A 22,535-nucleotide genomic window follows, 5' to 3' on the forward strand; every position below is an offset into this window, starting at 1 on the left:
ATCCATTCATATTCTCAACAACAAGCCCAATTACCATTGACTTTTTTGATTGTTGGATCTATATACCTCCCCCTGTAAAATGGAACTGAGCTTTGTTACCATTTTATTATTTTCTCTGTGTCTGTTTGTTTGTTGGTTGGTTGGTCAGCAGCGTTACACAAAAACTACTGAACAAATTTCCACGAAACCTGAATGGTGGATGGGTCTCGGCCCAGAATGAACCACATTAACCTTTGGTGCAGATTCAAACAAAGGGACGGATCCAGGAATTTTTTACATTACAAGATTCGTGATTCAGTTTTCAGTCCAGAATACATTGTAAGCTGATGCAATGTTCAAAGTACTGTCTGCATTGCTTTATATTCCTTCGAAAGACCGGTCCCGCTTTCTGAAAGTGACAGTGTGCGTTGCTCCGCCACTTACCCCATGCAGCGATATCTTGGGAGAGCAGAGAAATGGAAAGAAGGATGCAGCCTGCACTCAGTATTCCCCTGCTGCTTTTAAAGCTCAGCGGCTGAAATGAATGTTCTGCCTTTTTCCCCACTTAATGAGAGAACACTGCTAGGCACCAAAGTGGGTATGTGTTATCTGTGCCTAATGAAGGCTTAAGTCACCGTGTTGCCATGATAGTGTAATTGTAGAGGCCGTGTCAGGGCTAAGCAGGACAGTTATAGGGTGCCTCCACTTTTAAGGGCTTGGATAACTGACCTAAGCAAACTCCTCTAACATAATGTGTTGGTTTAAAAGAAAAAATTAGCTGCAATGGGAACTTGGGAAATTAGATTCTCTTGTGAAAGCCATCAAGGGGGAGCTTGACACACTTCAGGTACAGACTACACAGTAGATGGCTCTATAATTGGCTGAACCGTGTCCAACTACACAAATTGGAAAAAGACAATCACCCATAAACATGCTCTCTACCTGTATTGTGGAAGTGGTAGAAAACACAGATAATAACTGAAAATGACAGGAGGGAATAAAAAGGGAGCAGCTATACGACAGCCCTGCTTCATTTAGCCACTGCTGACTGATTTAATCAGCTCTTTACCTTGCTTCTGTTGCATCATTTCCACAACGCTGATTGGAAACACAAACTATGATTGGAAACTGCAGCGATAATCACATTAGCTAGATTTTCAGCAGAATACTGTAGAAGTTATTTTACTACAGTATATATTTACTTAATGGCGTCCCTCTTTTTCTCAGCGGTTGCCTCAGAGACGGAAGCTGGTCTGTGTCTTGTCCGTGTCCAAAGGGTAAAGTGATGCGACGAGGGTTAGTGAGAGGCAGGTCAGAGGCAGAGCGCATCACACTGATGTGGGTCAAAGCAATCGATCAAGGCCCTGCCTAGCACCATGCTGATTCAGATCTAATAGCTGCACTTCAAAACCTAAAAACCCGGGACAGCAGCGGGGTAAAGACAGCTCATCTTTTTGAAAGCTGAAGTCTTTCAGGTATCACATCTCTCAAAGACATGATGATTAGACACTTGACTCGCTTATGCAGTATGAAGCAGGGCCAGGGGGTTTAAAAAAAGAACTCATTGAAGGGTTAGGGACAGTCAGAAGAGTTTCTTCTGATGTGGACATTTACCTGCCTGTGTCCACTGTGCAGCCCCATTATTATACAAAGCAGACTAATATGTTGACCGAAGGGAGAATATCTGGAACCAAGAGCATCATGGGGCATATTCATTGTTCCTGTAATGGCAGCGCACATTGAAATGCTGCCTAAATGAGTATAATTATGGTAATACCAACCTTTCTAATGTATCATTAGCTGCACTCACACCCTCCACATCCTTTTTGTACACAGCCCTCCCTCCTCCATGTGCAGGGTTTTAGAATCCATTTCTGTGCCTCTGCATGCTCTCTCATACTGTTACTATGATTATATTCAGCACAACAAGGCATTTTCAATTTGATATCCCTTATCCCATCCACTGTTGTTATGCAGGAGTTGCATAATAAGAAATGGTAATGAATGCATTTGCGGGTTTTGAAAACTGGAGCCCACTGGCTGGTTTCACTCTGCTCCTATTAGGATTCAGTCAGCACTTTGCTTTTATTCGGTGCTTCAGTGCTTTTATATCTTGGCACACAGCATGTATAAACAAACAACAGGAGGCAAACAGAGGCTGGAGCATGGATTTACAACGTCCTTTACTTTTTTGTCTTTTCATTTCTCTTACTCTCTGGTTTTGGCCTCTGTCCGTAGGATTACGCCACCATGCAATTCTGTGCCAACAAACTGGATAAAAAGGACTTCTTTGGAAAGTCAGACCCCTTCATGGTCTTCTACAGAAGCAACGAGGATGGAACGTGAGTCTTGCTTCTGCCTCTCGGTGGGTTTTTATTTTAGCTTATCAAAGACAGGTAGGAGGGTGTGGACATCAAAGAGTAAGGGAACCAAGGTCGAGAGAATTAGGTTTAGATCCCTTGAACTCGGCGGTATAAAGATAAATTCATGCAGACATGGTCTCAAAGAAAAGCATGGTGGGAAGATCTTTTTTTTCTTAGAGGTGTGTCTTTAAGGATTTTAAATCCCTGAACCCGACCTGTGTCTCCAGGTTCACCATCTGCCACAAGACTGAAGTGGTGAAGAACACGCTGAACCCGGTGTGGCAGGCCTTCTCCATCCCTGTCAGGGCGCTCTGCAACGGAGACTATGACAGGTAGGAAGAATGATGATGTACAATAAAGTGTTCCGCACACTCATAACTCAAGGAGGGATTTTTCAGTGGAAATCAAAGCCACACAGCGTTTCAATATGCCGTGTACTTACATCGAAATGGGTTGGGTGTGCGTCAAATCTAGACACCATTGATTTTCTACCATTGTTTTATCTGCTGCTGAAATAGAGAATTATTTCTGTGCTTTCCCTGACTGCATGCTACTTTGAAGGGCTGTTCATTGATTTGCCCACAACCGGCGAGAGCATTTTCAGGGCATTTTAAGTTTCTGATTGGCTGCTCCACTGGCATCTCCTGTCTTATCTGAATATCCTTAGAGCAAACGGTCTCGTGGGACACCTGAGGAGCAGGAAGAGTTTTGGCAGGAGAATAAAAAATAGGAGAAGAGGGAAAGAAAGTGAGAGGGGGAGGAGGAGTGGCTGTACTCGTTCTATGGATGTTGACAGGTGGCTGGATCACAGAGGAGCCCTGCTGTGTGTGTGTGTGTGTGTGTGTGTGTGTGTGTGTGTGTGTGTGTGTGTGTGAGCATTAAAGTGTGTAGACCCAGACAGCCATGAGAGTGTGCAGAAGTCGTCAAAGAACATGTCAAACCTCGCCCTCTCCAGCACACTGGGTGTCAACGGAGGTTCTTCACTTCGATCCCGTCTCTGCTCACCTGCCGGGAGAAGCTAATTGGGTCAGACAGATGGAGTGGAAGCATGAAAGACGCCTGATTCCCTTTGAGGATTTTGATGGCGAGAGAAATCTACGGCAATTTAGGGTCTCCCCAGAGTTTTGTGTAAAATATCTACAGTTTGCTGTGCTGGGCTTTTCGCAGATCTACACAGAAGGGCCAATGCAATTTTCTGTCTTTTAATTCACCATTTCTCAGCAAGTCAAATTTTAAATGATGTTTCAAACATAATGGCTTTGTAATAATCACTGTTGGCCTGGTTTTGATGTACACTATTTGAATTTCTTTGACTCAGGCATTTGTCAGAACTCTTTTTACTTTATAGATAAAGCAGCTTTCACAGACTGATCCACTGTGCTTTCTCGTGTTGTGTTAAACGTTTTCAAGTCGAGGCAGTAAAATGTATGTAGCTCAAATATTTGTCCTAAAGGGGTTAACTATCTGTACAGCATTCAACATGCCTTATTTTATAGACATTCAATTTGGATAAGGAGAAAAAAGGGATCTGTCCTCCAGGCTGGACAGACAGGCAATAGATGTAATGTTCACAGAGTAGAAAGAAAAACCAATATTGTGAAGACAGATTGCAAAACATATATTAAGAATATAAGACGTCTGCCGCGAGAGTCAAAACCGAGTCTTCAATCGTGTTTACTTCCTCTCCTCAGTCATGTCTTTCGGCCCCATGTGAATCAGTCAAATCTCTTGTAAGCACCTGGCTTTAATAGCGATCAGAAAGGGAAATCTCTCCCATTTCCACTCAAACATGATGTGGGTGCAGGAGCCAAAAGACCATTGATCCAGACTAATTCTCTCTATCTTCACATAGATTTGATCCATATGATGACCCTGATCATTAGTTGTGAGAAAATGACATTAGGGGAAATTGATGTTGACTGACACATCCCTGGGGAATCATCTGCCACGCTGGCCCAGAGTGTCAAAACACATTAGTGTTTTTTTTTTCTTTTACTCAGGATTATCAGAATGTTTTGATAGGTCGCTCACTCTGAGTTTAAAGTCTGACTATCTGACTGTGTGACATATAGCTTCAGTATTTAAACAAGCGGTTTTAGCCCTGATTCAAAGAACAGTTCTTGCATCATCTTTCTCAGCACTATATGGATCACACATTTGTCGGGAGGGGAAATATATTACACGCAGACAGAATGAGTTCGGGTCAGGAAAACAGGGCAGGTCTCCATCACCTTGCCTCCTCCTGGACCCACTGACACTTGACTGACAGCAGCTGATGGGAGATGCGAGCCACTGATCGTTCCCATCAGATGAAGAAGAAGAGAAGAAGCACTTTGCTCATTCTCAGTGAATTCTCTCAGGCTTATTTATTTGGTTTCTCGCCTTCCAACTTATTTCGGGAACTTGCAAAATACGCTCCCTCCTGAGATGTTAGGCTTCTATCTTTGGCCTGTGCAGGGAAATGCTCTATCCAAACTTTTGGAAACTCTATTAGCCTGCTCTCTCTTTTGTGAGAAACACAAATTCACTCATTAAAATCCTTTACCCAACTCCTGTTTTCTTTTTTTTTTTTTGGACTGACAGAAACAGTATTGATCTCAGTCTTGGTTAAACGATTTGTCATTAGCTAATGTGCTTTAAAAACAGAGTCACACTCGGTGCGCGCCGCAGTCTAGCTTCAAAGAGGTAACTAATTTCTGTCACTCTTATTACATCCTCAGAAGGTTTGTGTCTTTTGCATGCAAAACACTAAGGAGGCTCTCTTTGATTGATTTAATTCAGGCTTCACTAACAATTAATGAGCTTTAAGAGCTTGTTTTATGCTACTTCGCCATTTCAGGAATGCTCTCTGTGAAGTTCCCCCTTAAGGACATGTAGGTAGTGGCTCTCGTGTTTCCTTGATGTGCTCACACAAACAAACAAGCACTTCTTTCCCTCTTTTATGTGTTTTACAGGACAATAAAAGTGGAGGTGTATGACTGGGACAGAGATGGAAGGTTAGTAGATGCATACAGACACACACACACACACACACACACACACACACACACACACACGGACAGTGGTTACGGTACATTCATAATCTACCAATCAATGAATTCCTCTAATGTCTTTCTAAACTCCTCCGTAAATTACATTTCTATTACAATCACAATCTGTCCTTTAATTGCTACTACATTTTTCATTCACAGTTGATTATTGATGCAATTACTGTGCAATTTTATCCTCTACCTCTCAGGGCTGTACCTATCTGAATGAACGGCATGTGATGCAGTTTTTGTCTCTTTTCTCCAGCCACGATTTCATTGGTGAATTCACCACCAGCTACAAAGAGCTCTGTCGAGGTCAGAGCCAGTTAAACGTCTACGAGGTGAGTGCAGATAAAAACAGTTTTCGGCCTCTCTGTCTTTCAGTATGCTATTTTGTCCACCACCAGGCACGAAAATAAAGGCTGTCTGGCGATGCAGTGCTTGGTCCTCTGTTGTTGGTAGTTTGCCACTCTGAGGAAAACTAAGAAATCCAGTGTCTTTGTGACACCTGAGCCAACAATAATACGATTTGGAAACACTTGGCGGGAAAAAAGTTGTCTGTTTCTACTTTAATGCAACAAAATGTAACTTTCTGGAGCAACATAGTTTGAGTCTCATCCCCACATCATCAAACACTGACTTGGGTCAGACACCAACCCACAGGGACAATATTTGACAACTTGAAGTGCGACAGGAAAAAGGGATAAGAGAGAGGATGACATGCACTAAAGGGCCACAGTTTAGATCTTAACACTTGGCTGCTGCAGCGAGGACATCGCCTCTATACATGGGGCACTCGCGCTCCCAACTGAGCTACTGGGGCGCTCCATGGCTCCATTCTATTAAGTGTCTCACTAAGCCATGTCAGTGAGTGAGCATGCACAATACAAGAACCCTGGAACCAGCTCACCTAAATGGAATGAAACCATCATGAACGATAGAAAGTCCACCTTTGTTTTTTCTGCTTTTACAAGTCAGCAAGTCTACAATGAAAAGGGTTTATTTGGCTATTTAATTTGCTTAGTCATTTAGCTTCTCCTGTCAGCCTGCCCAAGTCATTAATACCCACTATTAATTGATGAAACGCTTGATAACTATTTCCCTGGAGTCACAGTCTCTTCCAGTTGATTTTGAATAATAGTTGAGCTCTGTTGAAAACCTTTTTAAGATCATGGCACTTTGTTGAGAAAATCATTCTAAGCTGGTTGTTATTTTTTCCTACTGTGGATCTCTTATAAGTAGTTCGGGTCACGATATAAACCAGACCTCCTCTGTATCCAATTCTAAAGGTCTGATTTCTGCACCCATACCCGTTACTTAATGTGTTACTTCATGTAAAGCACATAGAAAATGCTGGAGCCAGACAGAGTTGTGAGCAACTTAATAATGAATGAAGTGTAAATGCGATTTTGGCACAGAGGTAATCCTTCTTGGGCACAAAGACAGACCTAAGCCAGGGTACCAGCGTAAGGAAATGACATTGATTTAAGAGCAAATCAGTTTGCCCTTTGGCTCAGCAAGGTCCTGCCATCCAAAGTTTAATGACTTTAGCAGGCTGTAGTTGTTTGAGCCAGAGTTGTGGCTATTTGAGATTAACAGCTCGCCTCCTCTGTCTCTCCTCACCTTACGCGACATAAAGCATCCGAGAGGTTAAGTGTTGCAGCAGAGAATACAAATGGAAACGCAACAGAACTATGGTGCTGATTAGAGTTTTTTTGGATGGTCCTTGGAGGGTCAGAATGGGTATTACTGTTAGGCTGCTATCGGTCCCTGCTCATTAAAACACTTGCCATGTTACATTAGCCTCTGAATTAGTCATGGGGGTGGCTCAAGGAATAGACAGGACCAGTGAGGAGAGTGAGAGGGAGAGGATGGTGGCTAGATGGGGATAGGTGTGGAGAGACAGAGTGGAAGAGAGACAGAATCAGTGAGTGGCAGGCAGAGCTGCCCTTTCACACTGCTGACATGGCAGAAGAAGGCGCATCCATTACCCTTCACCAAACCTTTCTGTGTTTTAATTAGAATGTGAGCCACGGCGTTTTCTTCACGCTCTCATTGCCAGGTCACTGCCCTTGAATCAGTGTCAAGTTGTCTTCAGAAAACTTCATGAGCCACCCTTTCACTGTTGAAAACTAACGAATCTGAATAGGTCACTGGCCTGCAGGTGTTTGACTCTGTGGCTCAACCTGACGAGAATGCAGCCTGCAAACTTTTGCTCCGTGAGTTGAGGTGACAGCAAGCTAACGCTAGCATAGGCTGGTGTATTTGAGGTTGATGTCTGCGTGACGTAACGCACAACTGGCAGTTGAGGGAGTGATGGCCTCTGCGCTATGAGGCATAATTTGCATCAGAGGAGTTTAAGGAGTCAGAAAGCACGATGCAGAACGGAGGAATGGATCCTGCAGAGATTAGAAGAAAGGAAGAGAGTGGAATACCTTTTACTTTTTCATACAGCTCAGTTTCCTCCAGGCTTGTACTTTATGTTTTACTGCAGACCAGAAGGATAAGCAGTAGATATATTTGACCTTGATGGCTCACTGCTGCACACATACTTTTGGCTGCAAGCTATAAATGTAACAGGATTTTAAGCAGGGAGCCCTGTTATTGCTCATTTTTGTGTACCTTCCTACATTACGCTCAATACTTCATTGGTAAATCTGCACACTTTGTAATAATATGTAGTTGGGACAGAGACATTTGTTCCACCATCCCGGAGCTTGGTAATATGCATGTAAAATATACAGCACGGTGTAGGGTGCTCATAAAAAAATATCTTGCTGCGAGGCATGATCAATGCTATCTCATTCTCACCCACTGCAGTTATTGGATTCAGTCCCTATGCTCCATTACCCTTACGGACATGGAGTAGGAGGACAAAGATGCTTTTATTACTTGCCCAAGGGTGGATAAAAAGAATAGTGCTACAACTTTACATTATCATTATCCTTTTCTTTTCTACCCTGCCTTCATACCAGGTGGTGAATGCCAAGAAGAAAATAAAGAAAAAGAGATACATCAACTCTGGGACGGTGAGTCTGAGTTCTCCGATAAGAGCAATTCCTGATGCATTCCCACCCCTGCCCCCTTTTGCGTCTGAATTAATCAGGAAGTTCTTCTAAGTGGATCGCATGAAGCAGTTTGGCTCTGTTAAATGTTTTCTTCCAGAGCTTATGACCCGGGTGGTGACTTTAAGTAGATGGGAAAATATTTGTCTGACCTCAAACGGTTTGAAGTCAATGGTAACGCATAAAGGGACCCTTGTCTTTGCCCTATTAGTGAAGAGCACTGATGGATGTTTGTAAATGAGCCATAGCTTTTGTTACTGCCTGAGTACTTTGGCTGCTCTTACTTTGGCTTGGCTCTGTAATTAAAATCTGTGTCTACTTATCCATCCTGCTGATCATCCACCGGTGTTCTCTTAATGATTGTAATGCTAATACGCTGCCCAGCCGTCAAAATCATTCTGCGTGGATGAGTCATTTTGTGGGTGGTTAGCTCAGAGGTCGGTGCTGATGCGTAGATTGGTAGATTGGTTTTCTTCCCTTAATTACCAAGCATGAGATGATATGTTTGGACCTTTTTCCCCCCCCTCAGGTGTCCTTGCTGTCATTCAATGTGGAGTCAGAGCACACCTTCCTGGATTACATCAAAGGAGGGTGAGTTCAGTGTTTATCTGACACTTGTTATCTTGTCGCTGTTTATTTGAATACAGAAGAATATGCAAGTATACCTTTGTGCCAGGCCCCCTATGGCAGTAACAGAGAAAGTCTGACAACATATAATTTGAGTCCTCCTCCTCTCAAAAATGTGTTTTGTTGCTTCACTTGGATGTTTGAGCTTCACTGCGCAGAATGATGACTTTGAAGGCTGTTTTCACATTCACCTGCTGAAGGTGGAAAGTTTCTCTCTGCTCAACTTAAATCTCAGTCTAAGGCGTGTATTTACTGGTAGGATTTGTGACATCATATAGAGTTTGGAAGTCAATCAGAGTTCAGTATTGAGCTTACATAAGCGTGATGTGGGAAACTTGAAGCCTTCAGTGCAAATACAATGAGAGTAGGCATTTCAGTTAAGTAGGAGGCATCTTGTTTTCAGCGGTTCAACTACTGAGTGAAAAACATTTGCACATAAAATACACTTAAAACGTATCTGAAGGGCATCTTTAATTACTTTAACATTAACCAGTCAGCTTTATGAACACATCGCTTTGAAAGTCTGAATGGTGTGAAAAGCAATTAAAATTGTCAGTCACAAATAGCACACTCTCTGGCTCACTGAAAAAAATGTAGTTGTTTTCAGCGCCATTGTAATTGAATGAATAGATGAAGGAGAATCTATCTTCAGAGTGATCATTTCTGCCACATTCATTTCATTGAATTCTGATTCGTAAATAGCTTTAATATTAACATGCAAGTTGTAACTTATACAGGCAAACTGAGGTAGTCCACTCAGCACTTGATAAAGCAGAAATGCCTGAAAACCCCCCAAATATGGAAGCACCCCATGATACTGAACCCAAATGTAATGGTTTTGCCCTTGTTTTCATGCACAGTATTTAAATGCTCATAATAATAATAATAATAACAGTAATAACCACCCTTGTTGTCACATACACCAGAGCTTCGTCTGCAACAGAATTCAGTAAAAACAGTCACAAAGACAATAAATTCTTGCCAGTTGTTTTAGCTCCTATCTGCTGGAGTTTATTGTCAGATAAAGATTGTGGTGCTGCTGCAGTCAAACTAGCAACATCCTGAGCCTCTACCTTAATTTAGTGTCTTTTATTGACAGTGGGTGTTTGGTTAATGTATGCATGTTTTGACTCTGTCGTGTCATAAAATCCCATATTAAAATGCCTTTTTTCTTCCAAACAAATGGTTTTGGTGTCTACAGCCAAATACCCAATTGTGCAAGGGTCGAACTAATTATGTAATTAACTTTTTTTAATTACATTAAAGCTTAAAATTATGCATAGTTAGGGGTGTGGCCACTTTGAGTGACAGCTACAGTAGATGAAAGCTGTCCTGCTATATGTCCACAACCAGGCTTCATTTGGCCGGCCACGCTCCACGTCTCTGTGTGGCCCATGGGTGACGTCACTGACACTACCTTCATTGTATACAGTCTATGGTTTGAATTCGGTTGGAGATCTTTGTTGCAAGTGGTCACCATTTCCTATTTACCTCTTAATTGTCCACTACTGTATCCAAAATAAATGAAAAAATAAACATAAGAAGGTTATGTTTTACATTATGTATTCCCCTGGTATATTTAAGAAATCCAGTGTGGTTGACCAAAAATTACAACACTGAAAAAGTTCACAGCTGGAGGCAATGACACCCACATTACTCACATTTCACCATGCATATAAAGAATATGAGACTATAAGTCAATAGTGGGAGTTAAGTGGTTTGCTACAACTTCCTACAGCTATACAGACAACATTAGTGAGGGATGTGGGAATTGTAAACACGTCATTGCGGTGACTAATACATGGAAATAAGGTAGAAAATCAATGCAGTGAGATTTAATACAGTAGATTTAAATGCATTACTTCTGCTCCCCTGCTGCAGTACAAGCACCCATCCACATTATCTTCACTGTTATCGACTGCGGTTACTGACTGGCCTGGAATTTTTCACATGTGGGCAAAGTGCGGCTCTCGAAGGAGACGATCTTGTCCACATCCACAACTACAGAGTGAATGAATATGAATGACTATGATAAAATATGGAGAAGATCTGAGAGCTTAATTAAGGGCGGCCAACCTGTCACATATGGAAATGTTTCTCAGTGGATCAGTGGCTGCCCTGGTTTTAGGTTTTTTGCCGCTGTGCTACTGATGGCTGAGTGTCCCAGATCTGTCCGGTTGCTCTCTCCAGCGCCCACAAATGGACACACACACTGCATCAACACACACACACACACACACACACACACACAGAGTCACAGTGTTTTCATCCTTCTCTTTATTACCTGCTCGCCTCTGATTTCACTTGTCCTTGAGACCCTGCAGGAAAATGGAGTGAGAAGGACAATGGACAAACAATAAATTCTAATACACTGTAGCTTCAAATGAGAACGTATTACATCGAGATACATATTTCATTTAATGGGGCTTCTTGCTCTGTTGTTGGTGCATTGTTTATTCACAAAAGACCAGTAAAAACTTAGCCAAGCTCTGAGTAACCTAAATATCAGCTCTGGGATTTGTTGATTCTGGGGCATGTACTCATGCTGTTCTTGCTTTAACTGTGTGCAGACATATTCCTGACATTTGTAAGGGAGGAAGCTCAAAGAAAGAGATAAAACACTACTCATAAATGTGTGGGGTATTTGAGATTTAGAGTCTGTAATCAGTTTGAGACCTTAAAATAATTAATTAAATAATTGTCTGCAAATGTTTTAAAAACTCATTGTAGCATTTTAAGGGTCTGAAATATGAAGCCAATGCGAACATGCCTAAAACCTGCATACTTTCTAATAGCCAGCAGGATTTGACTCCACTGGTTTCAAAAAGAAAGCCAGATTGTATGTAAGCTAATGAGAAAATCGTCTCAATCACTAGTTTCAAGTCTTCTTCAACAACATATGATGTTAATTGGATAAATTATGCTCCCATTTAGAGCAAAATGGCCGATAAAACAGGGCATGCTTTAGGGCGTGGTTATCTTGTGATTGACAAGTTGCTGCCATGGCGTTTCCTCTAGGTCTCAGTCAGATCCAATCAATATATCCTCCCCAGCTCCTCTCTTACGTCAAATGACAAATATGGTCACTTCTGGCTACAAAAAAACCAAGACAGCAGCAGCTGTAACACCAAACTCAAGGCTTTAAAGTTAGTCTTATAGTACTCGGGATTGGTCTTGGTCTCAAGGCCTGAGTGTTGCATAAAATTGATATCAGCTCTCACGTGTTTGTTTGTATTTGTGACTTGTACTCGTAGAAAACTAAGTAAAATTCCCACACATAAAATTCAAGTCTACAACGCTTTTTGACCCATTTATCAAGACATTACTTACAGTACATTTATGTATACACACATATACTGTATACAGTATATGGCAAATAATAGGTGAATGAATAGGAATTTTCATTTGTCTTCTGCAGGTGTTTAGAAATCAGGATCCAGGAGTGCCTATGGTTTGCATGTTCCACATTTTATTGTAAGTGGGTCATACAGTGTGGGAGTAGCACTGGTCTGGTCTTGGTCTTGACTTGATCTTCTCCTGCTTTGATCTTGGTCTTGACGTCAAAGTTTTGGTTGTGTCTCGGTTTAGGTGGTCTTGACCACAAAACTGTTCAAAACGGTAGTCCACAAACCAATGGTTGACGTCACAGTGGGTTTAAACTTGATCAGAACCAATTAATATCTGCAGAAACTCAAAGCTCATGAAGAAACATTCCAAAGAAATATCAGACAGAATGTTTTTCCTCAGATGTGAAAATCATGTTTCCCAAATACAGGGAAAAAGACACCACCACTGAGCTGTTGATCAAAGATGTCACCATAAAAAAAATCTGCTCAAATTTCAAACGAGTGCCTTTGCACAGAGCATGCAGACGGTTATCTACTATGTGTTTCCAGAATATCAGAATACACTACTGCTGGTGTTATTGAACAGAAGGTGGGCCTTCTGTTCAATAGTGAACCAGTAAACATCACATTCATAGTAGTTCCCCTGAGAAAGACTCGTCTCAGGGGAACTACAGTACTTGGACTTTATCCAAGTGGGTGGACATGAGAGAAAAAAATGGAAAGTAATTAAAAAAAGTACCTTTTTAATGGTTATAAAATGTCAATTTGGATTTTTGTTTGAATAAAAGTGAATGCATCTTCTGTCAAAGGCTGTCCACATGTTATTTTCTACTAAATCTGTTCAAGTAATTTTCATCTCAGCAAAATCAGGTTGGAACTGAACTGTTAATAACGCCGTCAGATTGAAGCTTGAAACATCTTTTTTCCGTCATCTTGTTCAATGAAAAGTGCTAATCTTCACATAAAACTGTTTCAGACACAAATGAGAGACAGATTACCCCATTAATTAATGTGACCCAGCATGGGGAGTGAAGCATTATGTAGAGTGGTACTTAGAGATGTTAAAAGCTCATCAGCTCTTTTCTATGGTTTCAGTGTCGTGGTTCGGAGAGGGGCTGTTCGCGGATAGAGACTATTACTTTTAAAAAAAAAACAATCACCATTATCGTGGCAATTTCTTTTCTTTTTTTTTACAAAACCCTGATATAACTTTGCTCCAGCATCTGTGTTGTGATATTTTCTCTTGAGGCCTTTTAAATCATCATGAAAGACTTGCTGCAGCTTCAGTGTCTTCTGTTGTCACTGTCTCCCTAATGTTTTTCTTTGAGAAGTGCTCCCTACAATGGAAGTGCTTTTGCAATAAAATTCTCATAAGGAGATAAGAATTGTCTCGAACATAGCATCGAAAACATGACATCTATGGGGGATGAACAATGGGTCAATAAAACTGAGTCTTATCTTCAAGGCTCTGCACTGTAAGTCAAGGCTGTCTCCACCTTTGGGTTTTTATGTTTTCTTTGATGCTCTTATCTTTTACTAAAATGTTAAACTCCGGTTTTTGTGCCAGAAAATAAACCAAATTGCACACATTTTATGTGAGCACTTGATTGTGCTGTCAAAATTAATTTGAGAATGATTTATTGATATAATAATTCAACATGTATGTGATTCAAGGCAGCATTAACTTTTAATCATTAAGTCCAATGAATCAACCTACAACCACAGCACCCCAGCTTCTTAACATTAACATTCATTAATGATTCAATTATTCATATAATTATTGTTTTAATTCATAAATTGTTTACCCTTCTGAGCTGCTCATCCGTCTTTATCTGTTATGCTTCTTTCTTTGACTTTGTTCCAGTTATCCCTGGTATTCTAGCCTGGTTGTGAAAAATACTCCAACGATATTTGTTGACATTGGAGGAAATCTAATAACATTGCGGCACATATCATCTGACTGCTGTATAAACAGAATGTGACAGCTGATTCAAAGCAGTGAACATTAAACATCAATGTATGTCCATCTTCTAGGAACCAGCATACTGAATACAAAATAGAAAAACAGAATTAAAACCATTAAGCTGAAAAACACATGGCTGGTTAGTCAGACATACAAAACCACATCATTTAATATCGAGTCATTTTGATGTAGTTCTTTGTCTTTGTGGGTTCAAACCCAAACTAGTTCCTTTCAGTCTGTTCACTCTCTGTGTTAACTAACTTAAAGACTGCTTGGTTTTTGCTGCCTGGTTGGTTTTAAATGTTTGCATTGCAGTTAGATTTACACTCAGTTGCCAGTTTATTAGGTGTAGTCTGATGCAACAGCCATGAAGCAAATCATACCTTCATGAAGGTTATAATGTTTTAGGGAGTGGGTCCAAACTAAAATCTGCATAATAACCTTGATGAATGTAGGATTTATCACAGAATTTGTAGTATTGTACTGCAAGTGCAGGTTTTTGTTATTTAGGCGACAACGCTTTGAATGCAACACAGATTGCGTCTAATTGTTACTTTCCAGGAGACAAACAAATCATGTAGTTTTAGCTAGCTGAGGATGGAGGAGGTAGAGCAAAACATGCACCAGGAAAACTATTGCGTAAACAGGCAAGCTGTACCCATGGTAACAACTGGGTGACAGGGTAACACAAACTCAGTGAGTCAGCCTACATTAATTCGAGTCGGGTTCAAACATAATCAGACTCCGGACAAAAACAGCAGCCTGATGAAGAGACTCAATGGGAAATGTTGCTTGAAAAGTCACTACCTTGGTGCATTAAATAAGCGGATATTAGAGCCCTGCAATGTGCAAACCTTTTATTTACTGTATATGCACCCAAATGCAAAGAACACAATATTGTACCTAAGCTCAAGTATGAGTAACACAAATGTATATTTACTGTAAATTCTTCTTTAGTTGTGTTGCTAAGTTTGAATTTCAGCATCCAGCTGTTTTTGTTGTTGTTGTTTCTGTTTTGTTTCTGGTGCATCCTATAATGTGGACATGATAACTGAGACATTTCTTGGCTCTGGATGACCTCTCTATGGATGTTTTCTATGTTCATGTTGATTACCATTTTAGCTCTCTGGTATGAATCACCTCTCCTAAAATCTATATATGTCTATATGAGTCCAGGCTTCTTTTCCCCAAAAGTAGGCTTATCTGAGCTGAAACATTCAGTCATATAATTGAAAATACAAAGATTGTATCTGATTTATGAGTGTGTGGCTTTCCCCTCCTTCCTTTGATGTCTATTCATGAGCCCACAGCTCGCTAGAACACCATCTCTGTGCCATCATATGTATATTTTAGATACAAGCCTATTATTATTTTTGGATATTATTTTTGCACTGCTGTTATCTAACAGATCTCCATGATCTATTGGAGCTGCGATCGCTAAGAGTTGTGACTGAAAGATATCATTTCACTACTTCAAATCTCCACATTCATAAATAACCTGATTTATCAAGTAAGAAAAGAAAAAAAGAAAAAATAATTCAAATGTAACAGAGACTCTGCTTGGAGCAGATTGCATGACAGACTGATGAAGAAAATAAACAAGATTACTAGTACTGGCAGAGGAGGGATGAAATAATGAGCATGCTGCTGATCCATGATAGATAAGATTAACTGTATCCATGGAAAATGAAACAGCGGACTTACAGTGTTTAACTGGAGAGGGTTCAGCAAAAGTAGCTGCTGTTTTGGTCAATTAAACCATGAAACCTTTAGGCAACTTTGAAGTCTTATCAGCCTTTATAATTAGAGCCTATTCTCCACTGAATATTCATCAAGTTAGGTCCCTTAATCACTCTTACTGTCTCAGGGCTTCACAACACCCTTATTATGAAAATAAACCACACCTCCGTAACCTTAACCCTTGAACTGAGGACGAGAAAAACTCACAGAGCCTCATCAGAAACTAAAACAATTGCCCCACTGGGACAGTCAAACATGCAGTGGGTACTTAGAACGGGCCAGTGAAGATTAAATGTATGTTTCGTCTAATTATAAGATGTTTTAATTGGCTGGGTATCATTCAGGGAAACACTTATCTCCAAGATGAGGAAATCAGATGCTATCTTTCTGAGAAGATAACAAATATTGCACATTTCCATCAAATCATAAGACAGATTTTTCGATTAATGAATCCTGTCGTGTCCTTATCTTTCACTCACATCTTCAAAAAACTATGTTACTTAAACTGGAAATTGGAAGGTGTAACATTCACATATGCCTCTGATTTTAGATTCACATCTGCATGGACAAAATTTGCAATTTATGAGTTGTGGCACGGAGCACAGTCAGTGTTCGTCCAATGGATTGCTTAGTTTTGATTTGGCATCTGAACTGCTGTATCTGTGCAAAAGAGATTAGTTTCTTCAACTTCATACAAATGTATAAAAGCCAAACAGCTGAACCCGAATGCCTGCCAGTTCTGCTATTCAGTGAGATGATGAAAAATATATCACCCAAATTTGACATTTTAGATTTCTGCTATCGATTTCTTTCATACATGCTCGCTATACTGCTCGCTTCCTAACAGATGAGAACTACCGTGATGCATTTTAGATGATTTTTCTCAAGTGGAGGGTAAAAAAGCAATTTCTTCGGCAGACGCCACCATCACATCCTGCCTGGTTTCACAGTGGAATGGTTTTTCATAATTTTTCATTAACGTTCAATTTGAGCAGAGATATAGTCAACTGGAGGTAATTAAAGTCCAAAAGCCACATATGGCGCTGATCCTGAGAGGCTAATGAAAGATTTATATTCTTTTCATCGCATGTTGAAAATGTTTCTTTTTAAATTAAATCTCCAGTGAGATCGGCCGTGTAATGGTTCGTGTGAAACCTTTATTGTGAGAAGATCTTATTAAGGTTTAATAGTTTCATCTCAAAATATCCTGTTGTCCTGGAAAGGGAGAAATGGATATTTTTTCATTTCATCTAGGGCTGGTGAGAGCTTTGACTGAAGATTTTCTTTTAAAGGAGTTCACTTTTTTTCGTTTCCCCTTTTCACTTACTCTTGAAAATAGGGAGATATTTCTCTTTCTTCTGCCAGGTTATATTTCACTGCCTGCATAGTGTTTTGTTATCTGTTCACCTCGCAAAAGTACAGAAATGGGGGGTATTGACATGAAAAGATTTCAGTTACTGCTGGGATTGGTGCTTCTTTGGTGTGTCACTCTGACATTGAGCCACCGCTGGTCCTGTTCATGTTTGGGTTTACAGGGATTCAGAGGCAGAATGTATGACACAACAGTGTTGGGTTTTTGTCCGGGGAAGTCCTGCGCTTAGAAACTGTCATGACACTTTTCTGCATTTGGAGTCTTGCCTCTCTTGACCTATCCAAGAGTGTGACTCCACTGGGGGTGGGTGGACATTTACCCCTCAGTCTTCAAGGTCCCACTTTCATTCCTCTCACTTTTATATTGAGTTTCATTCTAAAACCTCTCTGAAGTTATCCTCTCACTGACTTGTCACCAGAGTCCAGATGAGAGAAGATCCGAGTTGCTAAAAATGTCGATATATTTCATCTTAGTTGCCTTCAGTTATTACCATGAGCTCACAGCAGCTATGCCAAACAAGCAGCGGAGAGTGCCTGCGGGATATTTTTTTGCCCTCTGTTTCACCTCCCACCGCCTGTTTCTCATTTTAGTGTTTCTTAAACCGAAACCTTCCCGTTCCCACTGCGTCAGGATTTGTAGTCACATTCACTGTTTCATTCAGGTCTCTGGTGGACACAGAAACTGTTGTACCTTTCATAACCATGTTTTCATGTTAGCATCCCTCAAAAGCAGTATTTTTCTGAGGGAGGGTAAACATCTCTGTTTCACTCTGATGTCAATAAGCTGTTTGGTTTCTGCATTAGTCCCTGTTAATATGAAACACTTTACAATCAAATGAACACGTCTTCAGTTTTCTAGACTATAGAGAAGGGTATACAGTATATGATCTGAAATAACTTTTAAGTTTTCATGTTAGGTTGAGCAATTTACGTTTGTATGGGAAGTGGCATGGAACTTACATTTATGCTGAGCGTCTGCCACGATGAACACAACACAGAGTTGCACGTTGTCAGTAAGTCAGCATCAATGTACAGTCGCTGTTAGAGGGCTTCAGAACTCACTTCCACTCCACACTAATTGGCTTAATGTGACGGACCCTCTGGATGTGCAAACGGAGTGGATGTAAGCAGAGAGATAGGGTGGGGATGCAGCCTTTAAAGGAATACCTACAGACTTAAAGATCTACTTTCAGGATCTCTACACACTTTTTTAGTTTAGCAGGTTAAATAAAAACTAAATTCAATTAAAAATATAAAGTCATTATCTATGTTGTCCGCGAAAAACATTTCTGGAGCTTTACAGCAAAACAGCATTGCAAACTTCTCATAACAATTTAGATAGATTTGGATTTGTTTTAAAATGTGAAAAAAAACAAAAACAAAAATAAATAAAAAACATGAAATGGCTCCATACAGCTCGTCTGGTATATTCCAAGTCTCTGGAGCCCCAAGATGCCAAATTGATTTGAAAAGACCTTATTTACACAAATTTTGATTTTTGGCTGAATTTATCCTTTAATCAGTATTTAGAGTTAGGCTCACAGTTGACGTTCTCCTAAAGAGATGCTAAAATCAAGATGAGGCAGTAAAACACTTATCAGAAAGTATCACCCCTCTAATAAGGTAACTAAAAATGTTTTAATGGGTAAAACCGTTAGGTAGGTCAGTTAATTAATGGAGTGTTTTACACAGCACTACTATTTTTCAGACGCACATATAGTGAAAAATAGTCATTTTCATAATGAACACCCACAGCTTTGTGCACATCTTTTTGCATTTCATTATGCAAGAAAAGCACTGTGCCAGTCTGCTCATTGATCTAGTCTGGGTTGGGCAATTTCCAGCACATACTAATGAGACTGTAGGTGTACTGTAGCTGCAGTCTTTGTTCTACATTACATACAATAACCCATCCTATCCAGATTGCCAACACTGTAGAGATTTCACATTACAGTGTCTCCTGCCATATGGTGTTTGTCTAACTGGAAGGGGAAAGTCAATACGACACTGATATGTTTGTACCTATTTTAAACTATTGCAGAGACTCAAGGTGATACACCGCCTGATTGTGGAGCTGTCACTTCAGCTGAGAACAAATCTGAGAGAAGAGGAGATGCTGAGAGAGTTAGTGATGATATGAAAGGGCAGAGTGAAGTCCACAGGGAATTACTGGACTGCCTGTTCAAGAGCGTTTGTACTGAAAAGAGGCCATTTTTAAAGGCCGGTGTCAAATTTATGAACTCCTGATCAAATGTAGGAAATAGTGATGGCACATTCATTTGTCCGTAGAGCAATTTATCACTCAAGGAAGAGACTAAAAAATGAAAGAAGACTCAAAGATTACTTGCTCTCAAGGACTAATAGATGTGAGGATTGCAGGGATAAAAATAGCAATCCCAGAGCAGCAACCAGCCATGGGTTCTGCAAGAAGACCTACAAAACAGACAATACTGCAGCATCAGTCAACATCAATTCATATTGATTTTAAGTCTCAGAATAATTTGTGAACACAGCTCTCAAACAAATCCCCACTGTGCATCACAAGTGAAATAAAGAAAAAAAAAGCAAGTACTTCAAGCCAGTCAATTGAATACAGTGATACAGTATTTGTGATGGACTGCAACTCTTCCTGGTACTAACAGGCAGCAGCAGATTCTTGTCCCAGAGGACCGTGTGTGTGTCCATGGTCTGCTGGCCTGTTTGCTACACAGTACTTTTCTCTAATAGAAAGGGACACAAGTGATTTCTGAACCCAGTCATCCATTGAATCCTCATGGAAAGCTACTGTACAGAGTTGGATAATGAGCACCACCTTAACTCGAAATGCTGTCCAGATTGAAAGAAGGGATATCTACCCTGGGCACAGTGCCATTGTTAGACCAAACTTTAGAGAGGTTTGAAATCTTTTTCTAGGAAGACACATATTGTAGATGCCTAAAGATAATGTATATTAAGATATAATGTATATTAAGATATAGTCTATACCTCATTACTGACATGTGCCCCAAAACAATCACTCATGAGACAAGTACACAATTAAATTAAATTAAATACTTTATAAACCATTTATTTAGCAATTGTGTATTGTTAAGTTGCAATTGACGTATCTCATACTTTGTAAATGGTTAATACATAATTCATTTACCATTTATAACTGAGGGTTCTTTTAAAGTGTTACCCAAGGTTTTAACCATGAATTTATGAATGTGATTTTAAAATGACTTCTGTGCTAGTCTGAACCACCACATCGCTCTGTGGTGAGAGCGAGGTAATAAAAAGGCAAGGTCAGTAGTGGAGAACAAAGACTGGTCTCCTGTAGTCAGACACACTGTGCTGTACTACACCCTCTCATCCACCGCTGCAACCTCAACACTCTTGCTTGACGCCTCGCTACATAAATGGTACACTGCTTCCTGCATTGGCCATGGCACTGAATGTTGGTGTTGTATATATATATCTGGGCAGTGTTAGTGGTGTACTCTCTTGAATGCTGGCCAGAAAACTTTTTATAACCTCACCAGAAATAACTATCCATCAATTAAATTTTCCAATACTAAATGTATCTATAAAGCTCTGATCAGAGAGCTGGTGAAATCTTTCATGGTGTCTGGTGATATAACTCTGTAAATCCTCCTTTGGAAAGACTTCTTTCTCTGTTGTCTGTTCAACTTAACCTTGATTATACTAAATTTGTATTTCTGGAAACAGGATTATTTCTCTGATCATTTTAAGCAGGGGTGAACAGGCATGTTATGGCTGATTAATAAAAACCTTTCATTAGGATTATGATTTTTTCCTCAAGCTTTAACTAATGATTAATTTTACTGTCAATTAATCTCTTGATTTTTTATTTATATTTATGTATTTATAGGGCACAAAGTTCAGATTGTCAAAAACCCAAATATATTCAAGGTTCGATGTAAAACAGAGAAAAGCATTAAATTCTCACATTTGAGAAGCTGGAGACAGAAAAGTTAGCGTGATAAATGATGTACAGTCAGTTTAGTGTTTGTGTTGTGTGTATTTGTTATACTATGTATTTATTTCTATAAAAGGATGTAGGTTGTCAATGGCTTTAGGCTTTTAATGCTATAAGAGCGCCTTGCTATTGCTGCATCCCCATAAACGTTCAGATCAAAGAATTTATTGATACCTCCACCTACTGCAGAATTTAGCAGCTCCTCTCTTAGGATGAGCTTAATTGGCAGTTTGAATGATAGCTACCGTGTGACCATTTAATACTGACCTGTGCTCTGCCTTAACTCTAACTCACCACCTCGCTTTTCAAGCCAAACATTCAAAACTAACCATAGAAATCAGCAGAGACTTTCAAATTGAGGCAGCACGGCATTGTAACAATCCCCCTTTGTCAGCTGAGCAGTCCAGCTCAATGCTGATTAATGAGCATGGGTCAGAGTCTCCCCAGGAGGAAGTCGCCATTATCTCCGTTGCTGTGCTTGTGAGAATTTCTGAATGGAGGTGAAGTCAAGAAAGGCAATCAGTGTTAATCACAATGAAAGAGCATACACTTTGATCTGAGCTCTCCTTCCCTTTGCTCTTCGTTTGTCTCTCTGGGGAAACGTGCAAACCCAGCAGGGACTAGTTAGGCTATGTTTAGTTCCTTCTCAGGGTTTGGGCTTTCATTACAGGCTCATGAATAAAATAAATATGCAGCATTTTTTGAGCTTTTTTGTTAAGCTCCTTTTTCAGATTGATACACTGAATGCAAGATCTTAAAATGTCCATTGATCATACAGAAGTGACAAACAATAATGGTGATTATGATAATGATGGTGGCATTAATGGATGACGGTGCGCACAGTACACAGGATTGTGTAAATGTTTATATATCTGGAAGAAAACAAGATAAATAGTCAAAACAGCTGAGGAATTAGAATTATTTTCTTTGTACAGCTTTGTGTGCAGCTTTTTGCCTTGTTAATAATATTTTTTTCCTCAGTGTGACATTAAATCACTAAGCCATCCACCAACTCATTATGACCATGTGAGAAATTACCAGATTAGTTTTTGTGGAATGTGTTTGTGGTTTT

The 22,535-nt window shown here is 40.1% G+C and overlaps 1 protein-coding gene across 2 annotated transcripts in view; it reads left to right on the forward strand.

The window, feature by feature from the left end:
* cpne5a (copine Va) overlaps positions 1 to 22,535 on the forward strand; it is a 77,986-nt gene that overhangs the window by 40,629 nt on the left and 14,822 nt on the right. For both annotated transcript variants that reach the window (XM_084366636.1, XM_084366635.1), the window contains 6 exons: positions 2,218 to 2,321; positions 2,570 to 2,674; positions 5,297 to 5,338; positions 5,637 to 5,712; positions 8,347 to 8,400; positions 8,966 to 9,027. In XM_084366636.1, the coding sequence (XP_084222762.1) occupies positions 2,218 to 2,321; positions 2,570 to 2,674; positions 5,297 to 5,338; positions 5,637 to 5,712; positions 8,347 to 8,400; positions 8,966 to 9,027 (443 nt within the window). The remainder of the gene's footprint in view (positions 1 to 2,217; positions 2,322 to 2,569; positions 2,675 to 5,296; positions 5,339 to 5,636; positions 5,713 to 8,346; positions 8,401 to 8,965; positions 9,028 to 22,535) is intronic.

The sequence above is a fragment of the Pagrus pagrus genome (genome assembly GCF_965226575.1).
Source record: "Pagrus pagrus genome assembly, chromosome: 11".
Classification (NCBI taxonomy): Eukaryota; Metazoa; Chordata; class Actinopteri; order Spariformes; family Sparidae; genus Pagrus; species Pagrus pagrus.